This window comes from Lithobates pipiens, unplaced genomic scaffold (genome assembly GCF_037356315.1).
Source record: "Lithobates pipiens isolate NorthernLeopardFrog02 unplaced genomic scaffold, aLitPip1_a1.2 Scaffold_13, whole genome shotgun sequence".
Classification (NCBI taxonomy): domain Eukaryota; kingdom Metazoa; phylum Chordata; class Amphibia; order Anura; family Ranidae; genus Lithobates; species Lithobates pipiens.
The window spans coordinates 367,535,167-367,547,333 of record NW_027507718.1 but is presented as its reverse complement, the minus strand read 5'-3'; the positions used below and the strand labels follow the sequence as shown (position 1 = coordinate 367,547,333).

General features: G+C 39.1%; 1 protein-coding gene across 1 annotated transcript in view; it reads right to left on the bottom strand.

Moving 5' to 3' along the window:
• GALNTL6 (polypeptide N-acetylgalactosaminyltransferase like 6) overlaps window positions 1-12,167 on the bottom strand; it is a 1,867,045-nt gene that overhangs the window by 1,404,548 nt on the left and 450,330 nt on the right. The window contains exon 2 of the mRNA XM_077477209.1: window positions 11,377-11,485. Within this exon, the coding sequence (XP_077333335.1) occupies window positions 11,377-11,485 (109 nt within the window). The remainder of the gene's footprint in view (window positions 1-11,376; window positions 11,486-12,167) is intronic.

Below are 12,167 nucleotides of genomic sequence, written 5' to 3'. Positions count from 1 at the left end.
AAAATCATACCCCACTTTTAAGTACACAATGGGGTTTATTTACTAAAGCTAAAGCAGACACTTAAAGACAGAAAAACAGTGCTTGTTTTTATGTTTTATTGAGGGATTTGACATTGGATAGGGTATAGGAATTATGGGATACCCAATAGAATTTTGCAGAACTTGCTGGGGAAACTATATACACTCAGGTATATACACTCCGTTTCTCCTCCTGTGCATCTTTTCTTTTCTATAGTTCACTCCTCTCTCCTTCTGCACATCGCTGGCTCTCTTATGTTTATTCCTCTCTCCTGCTCGATTCCACTCCTCCAGGCCTTAGCAAATGCCCTTTGCAGGCAGGGACTGCAAACCCCTATAGTGTAGCAAAATAGAAAGTCTCTGGTGCTAGCTGTCCTACATGTGGTTACTGAGCCCAGTAAGCCATTTTCAGGCTCTTCCAGCCCTCCTGGGTGCAGATGTCCTTCTCCACTGCCCATGATACCACAGTCCATTCCTCTGGTTCTGCACCTATCCCAGACTGTATCCTCCCAGTCCTCTTAGCATTTGTACACACGGTCGGAGAATCCGTCGGAATGTGTCCTATCGGACTGTGTTGTCGGATAATCTTTTAGATTGTAAGCTCTTCTGAGCAGGGTCCTCTTAATCCTCTTGTATTTAATTGTATTGTAACTGTATTGTCTCCCTTTTATATTGTACAGCGCTGCGTAAATTGCTGGCGCTATATAAATCCTGAATAATAATAATAATAATAATCTAACTGTGTGTGGTATGCATCGGACTGATTCCGTCGGAATATCCGTCGGACCCAATTTTCCAACTTGTTGGAAATATTTTCCGACAAACTGGTCCGATCGGACATACTCCGATCATGTGTAGAGAATTCCGATCCGACAAAGTGCCACGCATGCTCAGATCAAATTCCTACACCAAAGCTATTAGCTACTAGCCTGAACGTAGTCCCGTCATAACGAAATTACGTCATCACGTTCTAAATGATCGGATTTTCCGACAACTTGGTCTGACCGTGTATATGCAACAGTTTCGGACACAATCCGTCGGACAAAATCCGTCTGACAAAATCCAACGGATTTGGTTGGCAGAATGTCCGACCGTGTGTACGGGGGCTAAGGCGTGCCTCTGAACTCTGAATTGTATTTTATATATACTACATAGACCGCACTATATACTCTGAACTGTAATATATATATACATATATATATATGACTGCGCACTACACTACCTGCCTAATCTCCATTCATTCACTATAAACGGCCGCTGTGTAAGCAGCAGCCCTATATAGAGGCCTTTTGCCAATCGTGGCTCTCACAGCACATTACGCTGTGATTGGCCAAAGAAAACAGGTCATGTGCATGCTTTGGCCAAACAGAAGCAGTCAATGCACTGAGATTTTGCAGTGCATTATGGGGTGCTCTGGAACGGGTGAACTTACCACGAGTGCTACATTTGTTCGTCTGTTCTATGAACAAATGAACAGCCACATCCAGTCCATCCCTAGATGCAATGATGCAACCATCTACAGATATAATAAAAAAAGCCCCATACTTCAGGGCTCTTTCTATTTGTTTCCTATTGAAGGGCATAAGGTCTTAAGGTTAGTCAATTTCTACCACATATCTGCAGCCTATATTTTGGGAATAATTTGGAGATGGGGATGGGGGGGGGGGGGGGTTGTGTAATATGAAGTTGTGATTTTAAAGTGTTTTGTGTACTTATACAATTTGTGAAGTTTTAGGACAATACAGTGTCATATGATAAAAAAAAAAAAAACTCACAAATTACACTATTACATTTTTGTGCCAAAGAACAATTTGTATTGAGTTGAGGACATTACCTTTTATTGTAAACACAAACCCTTTTATATAACCTTCAGATCTTTTATGGCTGCAACTTAGGCCGGCCATACAGTTGTGGGTTGCAGGAAAGGAATTTGCTTGATTCCCCCATCAACACAGACGGTGTTGATGTGTGAAACCCTCCTGCCAGGCCACTGTTTTCTCCTGGTGCAGGGGGGAGCAGTCCCCGCAGGGACAAGACAGGGGTTTTTGTTAGTGGCTATAGCAGCCAATAGCAATAATTGCAGGTAAAATCAGCATGCTGGTTGTACCCAAGATGATCGACCGATCAACTTGGCACAATTAGCCTGCCCATACATGGTTCGAATCTCACCTGGTGCCTGCTGAACTGGCCGAGACTCAAACCGCGTATACTATTCAATTCAGGTAAATTTTGGCTGGATAAAAAAATCAGTGTGGCATTGCAAAAAATATTCAAGTCATAAATCTTATTGGAGTGTTGGTGTGTTAAAGCAAAGCAAAGAGGTAAAATTTAAAATGTAATCACTGCAAGTCTTTAGGTAGTTTTAAATATATCCTGGACCTGAATCTGCAGTTATGTGATTGGTATCATTTTTTTCCAGGCAGAGATTGGCTGTTTAGTAAAAGTAATTCAGGTGGCCCTACAGCTACCTGATCATTTTTACGATAATGAGAGGGGGGCCTTGCCACTACACAATTCACATGTGAGGTATCTCTAGGAATGTCAGGGTGAAACCAATAATTCCAGGGCTATAATTTACACCTAACTCTAAATTGATAACCTGTAAAGGCTTTTAAAGTGTCACCTATGAAAAATGTAGATATTTTAGTTTGTCTATTTCAGAGGCACGCACAATTTTGGGTCTTGACATTTTAAGCCTGTACTTACTTGACGCAACCTCATCTTTTATATTTTACAAAAAAGTGTATATTAGAGTGTGTTTGTGTCCACTCAAATAGATTGCAGTGTAGTCTTTCCTGAAAATATGAATTGAATTAACAACTTTGCAAATATTGTGCAACATAAAAAAATGCAAAAGCCACCATTTTATTCTCCATGGCCTCTGCTTTCAGAAAATATAAATGTTTGGGGAGTCCATGTAATTTTCTAGCAAAAAAACCCTCTTTTTTCACATATGTGTGAAAAATTAAAAAAAGAAAACAGACAAACACAAAGAGGGTTATTTACTAAAGTCAAATCCACTTTGCACTACAAGTGCACTTGGAAGTGCAGTCACTATAGATCTAAGGGGTAGATCTGAAATGAGTGGAAGCTCTGCTTATTTTATCATCCAATCATGTGCAAGCTAAAATGCTGCTTTCTATTTTCCTTGCATGTCCCCCTTAGATCTACAGCGACTGCACTTGAAAGTGCACTTGCAGTGCAAAGTGGATTTGCCTTTCGTAAATAACCCCCAAAGTGGTTAAAGAAATCCCCCAAGCATGTAATTAAAATATTGGTGTTTTTACAATGTTGTCCTCATAAAAAAGAAAAACCTCACCCCATAATATGGTATTTAAAAAACATATTTAGTGCATTGGTACCTGTCACTGCCCAGCTCCCCTAGCTCTTTTTGACAATACCTTGCAAATGGTTTTAAAGATTCAACCTACCCCTCATTGAATACAATGGTGTTCAGATTTAAGATCACATTTTCACACTTGCTTTTCATTAATAAACATACATTGAAAAGCTTTTCTAAGAATGCACATATTGTTCATGATGCACAATGTACTATCAAACACATATCTGCATTTCAAAGACTCATTTTCATTTTTGTTGGGATGTATATTTTAGGCATACTGTTTATTAGTTACGTCGCTAAAACTATGCTATTATTCTTTATGCACTCCATACGCTTACATGTAAATTTGGAATGCAGGAGAACATTTTAAGCTGTAACTCTGTTAAGTACACCCAGCACATTCCACCTTCACACAGGTAACAAAAGGTAGCTACCCAGTGGGCAGCAATGATTATAGTATAAGACTGCTAGCTAAAACTTTGAATTCAATTATGATTCATATTATTATATATTCACCATCTGTGAAGAATGATACCGAAGTCTAAGAAGAAGGAATCTGAGCGGGATACCGATCTTCAAAAGAAGCATAGACTCATGTTCTTATAGATTCATGTTGTTTTCACCTTCAGACTATTAAAGTTCACTTTGCAATTTTCAGAGTTTGGAGATACTAGTATATAGATCATTGACAAAAAAACTACCAGAAGCTCAAGTTGTTTGAGTCTTATTCTCTGCTTTTATATGTGTTCAAAAGTCCCCCCCCCCCTTTTTATAGATTTAATAGATAGTGTTGTGAGCAAAAAAGGGTTTCTTCTTTATTGTTTGGCTGGCTTATTTTATTTAAATATTCACTGTAGTGATTAAACAGCATTGTCACTGAATAGATCTTTTCTCAGTGTTTGGTGTATGGAAAGCTCAGTAGTAACAACAGGGGTTCCTGTATATGATGCAAGATTGTAAAAAAGGTAACCTGCCGTGCTTTCTTTACTACAGTATATGGGGAACATATTCTTTCTGCTCAACACATAACATCTTCCTTCAGACATAGATGAAGTGCAGAGATCAGTGACGTGTCATAGACAGCCACGCTCCCCCCCACAGTTACATGCCCCTAGGACACATTTAACCCCTACATTGCCACCTGGTGGTTAACCCCTTCACTGCCAGTGTCATTTACACAGGAATCAGTGCATTTGTATAGCTGTATGCTGTATAAATGACAATGGTCCCAAATATGTGTCAAAAATGTCAGATGAGTCCGCCATAATGTCGCAGTCAAGATAAAAATTGCTGATCGCTGCCATTACTAGTAAAAAAATTAAACTATCCCCTATTTTGTTAAAGCTATAACTTTTGCGCAAACCAATCAATAATCGCTTATTGTGATTTTTTTAACCAAAAATATGTATAAGAATACATATTGGCCTAAACTGGGAAAAAAATGGATATCTTTTTGGGGGATATTTATTATAGTAAAAAATAATGCTTTTTCTTTTTTAATTGTCACTCTTTTTTAGTTTATAGCGCAAAAAATAAAAACCGCAGGGGTGATCAAATACTAATAAAAGATAGCTCTATTTGTGGGAAAAAAAGGACATACATTTTGTCACGCGACCGTGCAGTTGTCAGTTAAAGTGACGCAGTGCCAAATCGCAAAAAGTGATCTGGTCTTTGGCCTATGAGAAAACTTCAATTGTGCAACCTAAATGAGTTAATTAATTAAATAAACAAGTTAGCAATCAGGATACAAACTTCCATGAGTGAACAAATAAATTGGTAGCTAAATAGCCAAATGTGACACACAATAAATTAAATTAATAAATCGCTAAATAAACAAAATATGAATTAAATAAATAAATAAATATATAAATGAATCTATTATACACTAGTGTCCAAAGTGTCCGTAATAAGGATAGATCAATCTCAGTGACTAAAGGTTAGTATAATTGACACAAAGAGTCAAAGGATTTCCAGGTTCAAAGAATCCTTTCTGATGTAGCAAAGGTAGCCAGTAATACCCCTGGTCGCCTTTCGCAGTTGAAACCTTGTACAGAGAAACACATCGGGTGGACCAGACGTACGGTGCAGCTAGCAGTCGCAGCTGCAATATTTATATTGATACTTCACTTTTTAAAAACATTTTGGTTGCTTGTTTTCTATATATACCTTTTTTTGGATGTCAACCATATGCGGACTGTCTTATAATGCTATAATAAAGAAGATTCCTAGTAGAAACAATATTGCACTATACTATTTTTTCTTTGCCCTATACGGTGGACGTGGAAGGACTCTGATGTGCTCACAGCCACAGAGGAAGTGCTGTGTGCGGTGTGCAGACAAGCACTGAGCGGGGGAGAGATCTCTGCATATCTGAGGAGTGGACAATCCTTACCGTGGAATCGGAAGGAGGTATCGCCCAGTGTGGAGGGTCTATCCTTATACATGTCCATTTGATCTTTAGATCTGTGGATGGAGAGGGACTCCAATGTGCTCACAGCCACTGAAGCAGAGGAAGTGCTGTGTGCGGTGTGCAGACAAGCACTGAGCGGGGAAGAGATCGCTGCATACCTGAGGAGTGGACAATCCTTACCATGGAATCGGAAGGAGGTATCGTCAGGTGTGGAGGGTCTATCCTTATACATGTCCATCTGATCTTTAGATCTGGTAAGCGGCCACCTGGTCACACTTTTACTGCTTTGGCTGTTATTCGCTGGATTATGTGTGGTGCTTTCATCTGAAGAAGGAAAGAAAACTTTTGCTACTTTGTTATTACTGGCTACTTTTGCTACTTCAGAAAGGATTCTTGAAGCTGGAAATCCTTCTGACTCTTTGGGGAGCCAGTTTTTGACAATTCCTTTATTAAAGTCTTCTTCTTTCCATCTTCTTTCAGGTCTTCTTCCTTCTTCCTTCCTTCATCCTTCGGTTTCTTCCTCCACAGCGTCTCCACAGCGTCTTCTTCCCCGCTTCTTTCTTGGGCCGCTCCGCTCAATGGGAGGCTCCCACTTCTCTTCTTCTGACAGTTCTTATATAATGGAGGGCGGGGCCCACCTCTGATGCATGGTTCCGTTATATAAGTGTCAGAAGAAGAGAAGCGTCACACAGCAGGAATCTCCCATTGAGCGGAGCGGCCCAAGAAAGAAGCGGGGAAGAAGAGAAGCCATTGAGGAAGATGCTGGACGAAAACACTGGAGCAAGAAGCAGAGGATTGGAGGAAGAAGCAGAAGAAGAAGATGGAGGAAGAAACTGAAGGATGAAGGAAGGAAGAAGACCCGAAGAAGCTGTAAAGAAGAAGACTTTAATAAAGGAATTGTCAAAAACTGGCTCTTGTAACTTTTAACATTTTTGACACTTTTTTGGTGAAATGGTAGGGGTACTTTTTACACGGCGGGCGGGATCTGGGGGTCCCCTTGTTAAAAGGGGCTTCCAGATTCCGATAAGCTCCCGGCCCGCAGACACCCACAACCACTGGCCAGGGTTGTGGGGATGAGGCCCTTGTCCTCATCAACATGGGAATAAGGTGCTTTGGGGGCTACCCCCAAAGCACCCTCCTAATGTTGAGGGCATGTGGCCTAGTACGGATTAGGAGGGGGCGCGCTCTCGTCCCCTCTCTTTTCCTGTGGCCTGCCAGGTTGCGTGCTCAGATAAGGGTCTGGTATGGATTTTGAGGGGAGCCCCCAAGCCTTTTTTTTGCGTAGGGTTCCCCTTAAAATCCATACCAGACCGGAAGGGCCTTGTATGGAATTTGGGGGGACCCCCACGCATTTTAATTTTCTCATTTTTTGTTTCTTAATGTTAACATGACCTGTGTGCAAATAGCCTTAAAAAAAAACCATAAAAGTGAACCAGCGTAAAAAAAAAAATTTAGTTGAGAGGTGCGCCCGTTCAACCTATGCAAATGCATTTATGTTGTTTGACATTTACTAAGATTTTGCCGGGGCAGTGAACCAAAGCATTTGAACGTGCGCAAATGCCGCGTGCACATGCACAGTGCATAAATTGACCTTGCACAGTTCTAAGTGTATTTGCAGGCACAGCAGGCTTGTTTAGAGAAAGTTACTTTCTCATTCTATTTTGGGCATATTTGCTACTTGGACAGTTATAACTATACTTCCTCACATCACCCACATAACCCCCATAATATTGGCACTTTCAGCTTCTTTAAATTCTGAGTTGAAGATTCCGTGCACCATGTCTATAGTGGTGCACCGATCGCCGCTTCCCGTGTGCTGGCAATATAATAGTAGGGGAATTGCGCTGTGTTACAATCGCAAATGTTTTGTAAATACGAAAACTGCCGTTGCACATCGGCGTGCGCCGCAACTCATGGCGCAAACCGTTCGTAAATCACCCCCTTTGTGTCAATTATCACTGAGATTGATCTATCCTTATTAAGGACACTAGTGTATAACAGATTCATTTATAGATGTATTTATTTAATTCATATTTTGTTTATTTAGAGATTTATTCATTTAATTTATTGTGGCACATTTGGCTATTTAGTTACCGATTTATTTGTTCACTCATGGAAGTTTGTATCCTGATTGCTCACTTGTTTATTTAATTAATTAACTCATTTAGGTTGCGCATTTGAAGTTTTCTCATACTCACACACAAGACGTATATTCAGGTTTTTTAGTTGCAGCACCTTGTTTTTGCCTTTGTTGTTTTTATTTTTTTGTGTTGAATTTTTTTGCACATTATGTATTGTTTGGTAATTAGAACATATGTACGTTTTAATCAACTGTTGCTGATTAGTGCGGATATTGTCCTTTAGACTGGTCTTTGGGCTGCAAAATGGTCCGGGGCTTAAGTGGTTAAGATAAAGATATTCTTTATATTAACTGTATATATTCCAAGCAATATGTAAGTTTAAAATGTACAGATATTATTTACTTCTTATAAAGATCATAGTGCTGTCCCTGACAATGCCTACATCAGTTTTTCTTTCCTGATTGATGAAGCCATCTTTGTTCAGGTAAAAACTCCAAAGGCATGCTGGTAGGTTAATTGGCTTCTCTCCAAAATTGGCTCTAGTATATGAATGTGAGTTAGGGACCTTGGATTGTGGGCTCCTTGAGGGTAGGGACCGATGTGAGTGTGCAATGTATGTGTGGAGCGCTGCGTAAACTGACCGCACTATATGGGTACCTTAAATAAATAATATATAATAGAGGAGCATCTAATGAGACACAATGTACAGGGATAGGGACAAATACCCTCTACCCTCAGTAGACTGACAATATCATTATCCAAGTTTCCTCCTGTCAGCTTTGCCAGTTACTTTCTGGATCTCAAGCACTGATTTTTAATGATGAAACATTTTTGAACAATTATACTGTTGCTGTATATTGTGACATGATAGGAATTTATTGATGTAAAGTTACTGAAAGACCCACTTTAAATATGCAAAAAAATACTTTTAGTTTAGTGACATCTTAAATAGGCAAATGCATTTGTGACCCCCATATATAAACTTGATACAGTATTTTAAAATGGGTGTATAAAAGAAAATCCAGGCAAGTACACCAAAGCCAATCAGAATGCATTTGTTTGGAACCAAAGATTTACATAGCTGATCACAGCTGCAATTTTGGAAAGGAAAACACAGTAGCTAGATACATTAATGTGTGTTGAAAATGTCTTCATAGCACTAAACTATTTTTTACAGTCATATAATTTCTCTCATGTAATGTCAACTTTTATGAATAGACTCCAACCATATCTACAATAAGGAACAATGGAGATCTGGTCAACTTTAATTACAATCTAAAGACTACATGCATTGTCAAATGTTCACCCAGTGTTGCTAAAAGCAAAAATGTAAAATAAAAAAAATGTAATCTCATAGCAACTGATCAGAATGAGTCTTTTACTAATCTGACAACAGTACACTTGCATCTTTATTGTGTTTAGACAAGCACAACAATACAGCCTTTCCAGTCACAAGAAAGGCAGTATTGAACAAAAACGGGAAACAGGAAATCACCAGGGTATGTCAACATTTGATCAGGGTCATTTGGGTAGTTTATGTTGGGATTATGATTTAAAAAGAGTAAACATCGTTGATTGATAATACATGACTTCAGTCAAACACTAACCATGAATGAAATTGTTTTTTTTTTTGTGTTATCATTCATAGTCTCAAAAATGGCCAAGAAATCACAAATTCTGCCAAGGTATATAAACTTATGAGCCCAATTGTATATACCAATAGGACTAGGTACATATCATATAATTGTAATGTCAATTTAACATACTTTTGAGTAATGTGTTGAGAACCGAGCTTCTGATGTCACATAGAGGAAACAGGCTTTGAGGTAATGTAGTTTGTGAAACTGGTTTAAAAGTGAGGTTAGCCTAGATAGAGGGAGATATGGTAGAGGGGTCACCAATGAGTGAGATAGCTCTTTCAATTGAGGATTGGGCTGAAAGGGCACTGGGAACGTGAATATGGAAATGTGTGAATGTGAAACCTGGAAAGGGGTGGTAAGGATGAGGAAAAATAAGGGGGGTGAAAGGAGGGGGAGGGGAAAGTGCACAGGGTGGTGGAGGAAAGGAGAGAGGGAAGGGAAGAAGGTGGGGTGCCAGAAAGAAAGGAAATGCTAAAAAGGAGTCAATGAGACAGCGGTATATATAGGGGAGGGTATGTAATGGAAATTTCCTGCAGTCTCCCCCCATGTCCCTCAGACCCAGTCCAAATAAGGGGATGATCCAGCAGTACAGAGGGGGTGTGGTGGGAAGCAAGACATGATACTGGCCAAGAGGTATGTTGGAGAGGGTGTTTTCCAGCCATACCCAATCCTTCACCTGGACATGTACATTCCATATACATATTTGTGTACATACATATTTGTGTACACATGTACATATTTTTGGCGGTTGGGGAGAACTTATCCCTTTATCCCTAACTTCAGCTTTGGTAGGGCCAGCAGGTCAAAACTTATCCTTGGGGTCTTATTGTACCATACGATGTTAGTGCAATAGTTTTTGTATGTGGAGCAGAAGGCTGGAGGCCATTAGTGTCTGCAAGACATTCATTTTTATAATGGCAAAAAACATAAAAATTTGGTTTATCACAATTTTGGAGATCGCGTTGCATATCATGTAAGGATTGTAAATATTTTCTGGACTATAGTACCAAGAGCCAAGCTAGAAGCTGGATGCCAAGGTATATTATGGTGTATATCTTCCAGATAAACAGGAAATTGGATTGGCAATATGTGACTGTTCCGAAGGCAGAGCAATGTTTAGCATGTAAGATTTCAAAATGCTTAATGTTTAGGTTTGACAACATTTTGAAGAGGGTAAAGTCCCCTAGTAGGTACGGGAGTGTAATATGGGACTCTGTGAGGAAGAGAAGTATGCCATCTGCAAATGCGGCAAGCTTGAAAGTACAACCAGAGACTGAAAGGCCCTTAATACCCACATTAGCCCTGAGACTGCAAAGAAATGGCCCAAATGTCAGTACAAAAAGTATTGTTGTAAGACGGCTGCCCTTATTGGTTCTATTTTGGATAGAGAAGGCATTCAACAGGTGGCCATTGACTCAAACTTTCACAGTTGGTTAGAGTATAACAACATAATGTAGATGAGCATGTGTTCCCATAGTCCTATGGCTCTCAAGATCACTGCCATATAGTTCCAGCCCATTCCTTGATTGCCTTCTCTGCATCCAAAGATAAAAAGAACCCGTGTTGTTTGGAGGAGGTCAGCCGAAGGTGTAAGTTCAAGGCTTTGACAATATTATCACTGGCTTCCCTACCAAGGATAAAGCCTACTTTTTTACTGTATGTGAATTTTAATTTTAAAGTACTTTTTCTTCACCATTTTTCTTCTTAATGTTTTATTTTCTCTGTGTTTTTTTTATTATATTATCTAAATGCCACCATTCTTTATGTGAATTAAGCTCAACCCTATAGTCATGAAGCATATTTACCAAGAACATTTTTTTGCAGCTAAGATTGATATTTAATCATTATTCCAACACACATTTTTCCACTTAGACATTTTTTTACCTGAGCGTAGTGCATCCTTCTGAATGTTGTCATAGTCATGCCAGTCCTTCCTTCTGAGGCCATCTGTCCATGTGTAGAGCTGAGCATCATTAAGTCCTATAGAAAAACCCTGCAGAAGAAAAGAACAGGACATCTTGTTAAATGTGCTAAAGGTAAGTACTGTATACAAATGTGCAAGTGTTAAGCATAGCATGCATGAGAACTGGGATGATCTCTAGAAAGTAATCCTTTTACACATGAAGTTCGATACAGGTGCTTGTGTGTTTGTGCCCTGGTTTCTCTTCATAGGATATTATGTATGATATTATATTTTGATGCTTTTTTTTTTCATAAAACATTTGCAAGTATAAAAAAAATAGTTGAAAGCATTTCACAACATCAAATAAAAACAGTAAACATTTATATTTTTTTATAATTCGAAAACCAAATCAAATAAAGCAAGTTAACAATAAATATTTTGCTAAAGCTGAACCCCGGGCAGATACAAAAGATTTAATGCAGCTCTGTATTTGTTTATACATCATTCAATTATTTATTTTAAATACAAGCCGTGTAAGACACTGAATTTGACTTGCTATCACCATTTTACTATTCCTTGTATCGCAAAACTTGGACAAGGCGGCATGAAAAACAACACAAGAAGCCAATAAGCTATGCTACAGTGCTTATGTGCTAATAAGGAGCACGCTGATAGGAGGAGAAAGCAGAATGACAGAGAGATTAGCTTGTTATTGTGCTGCTTTTTCTGTGTAGTCACAGGCTGGGAGAGGCAAAATACCTGCAAGTGTTAC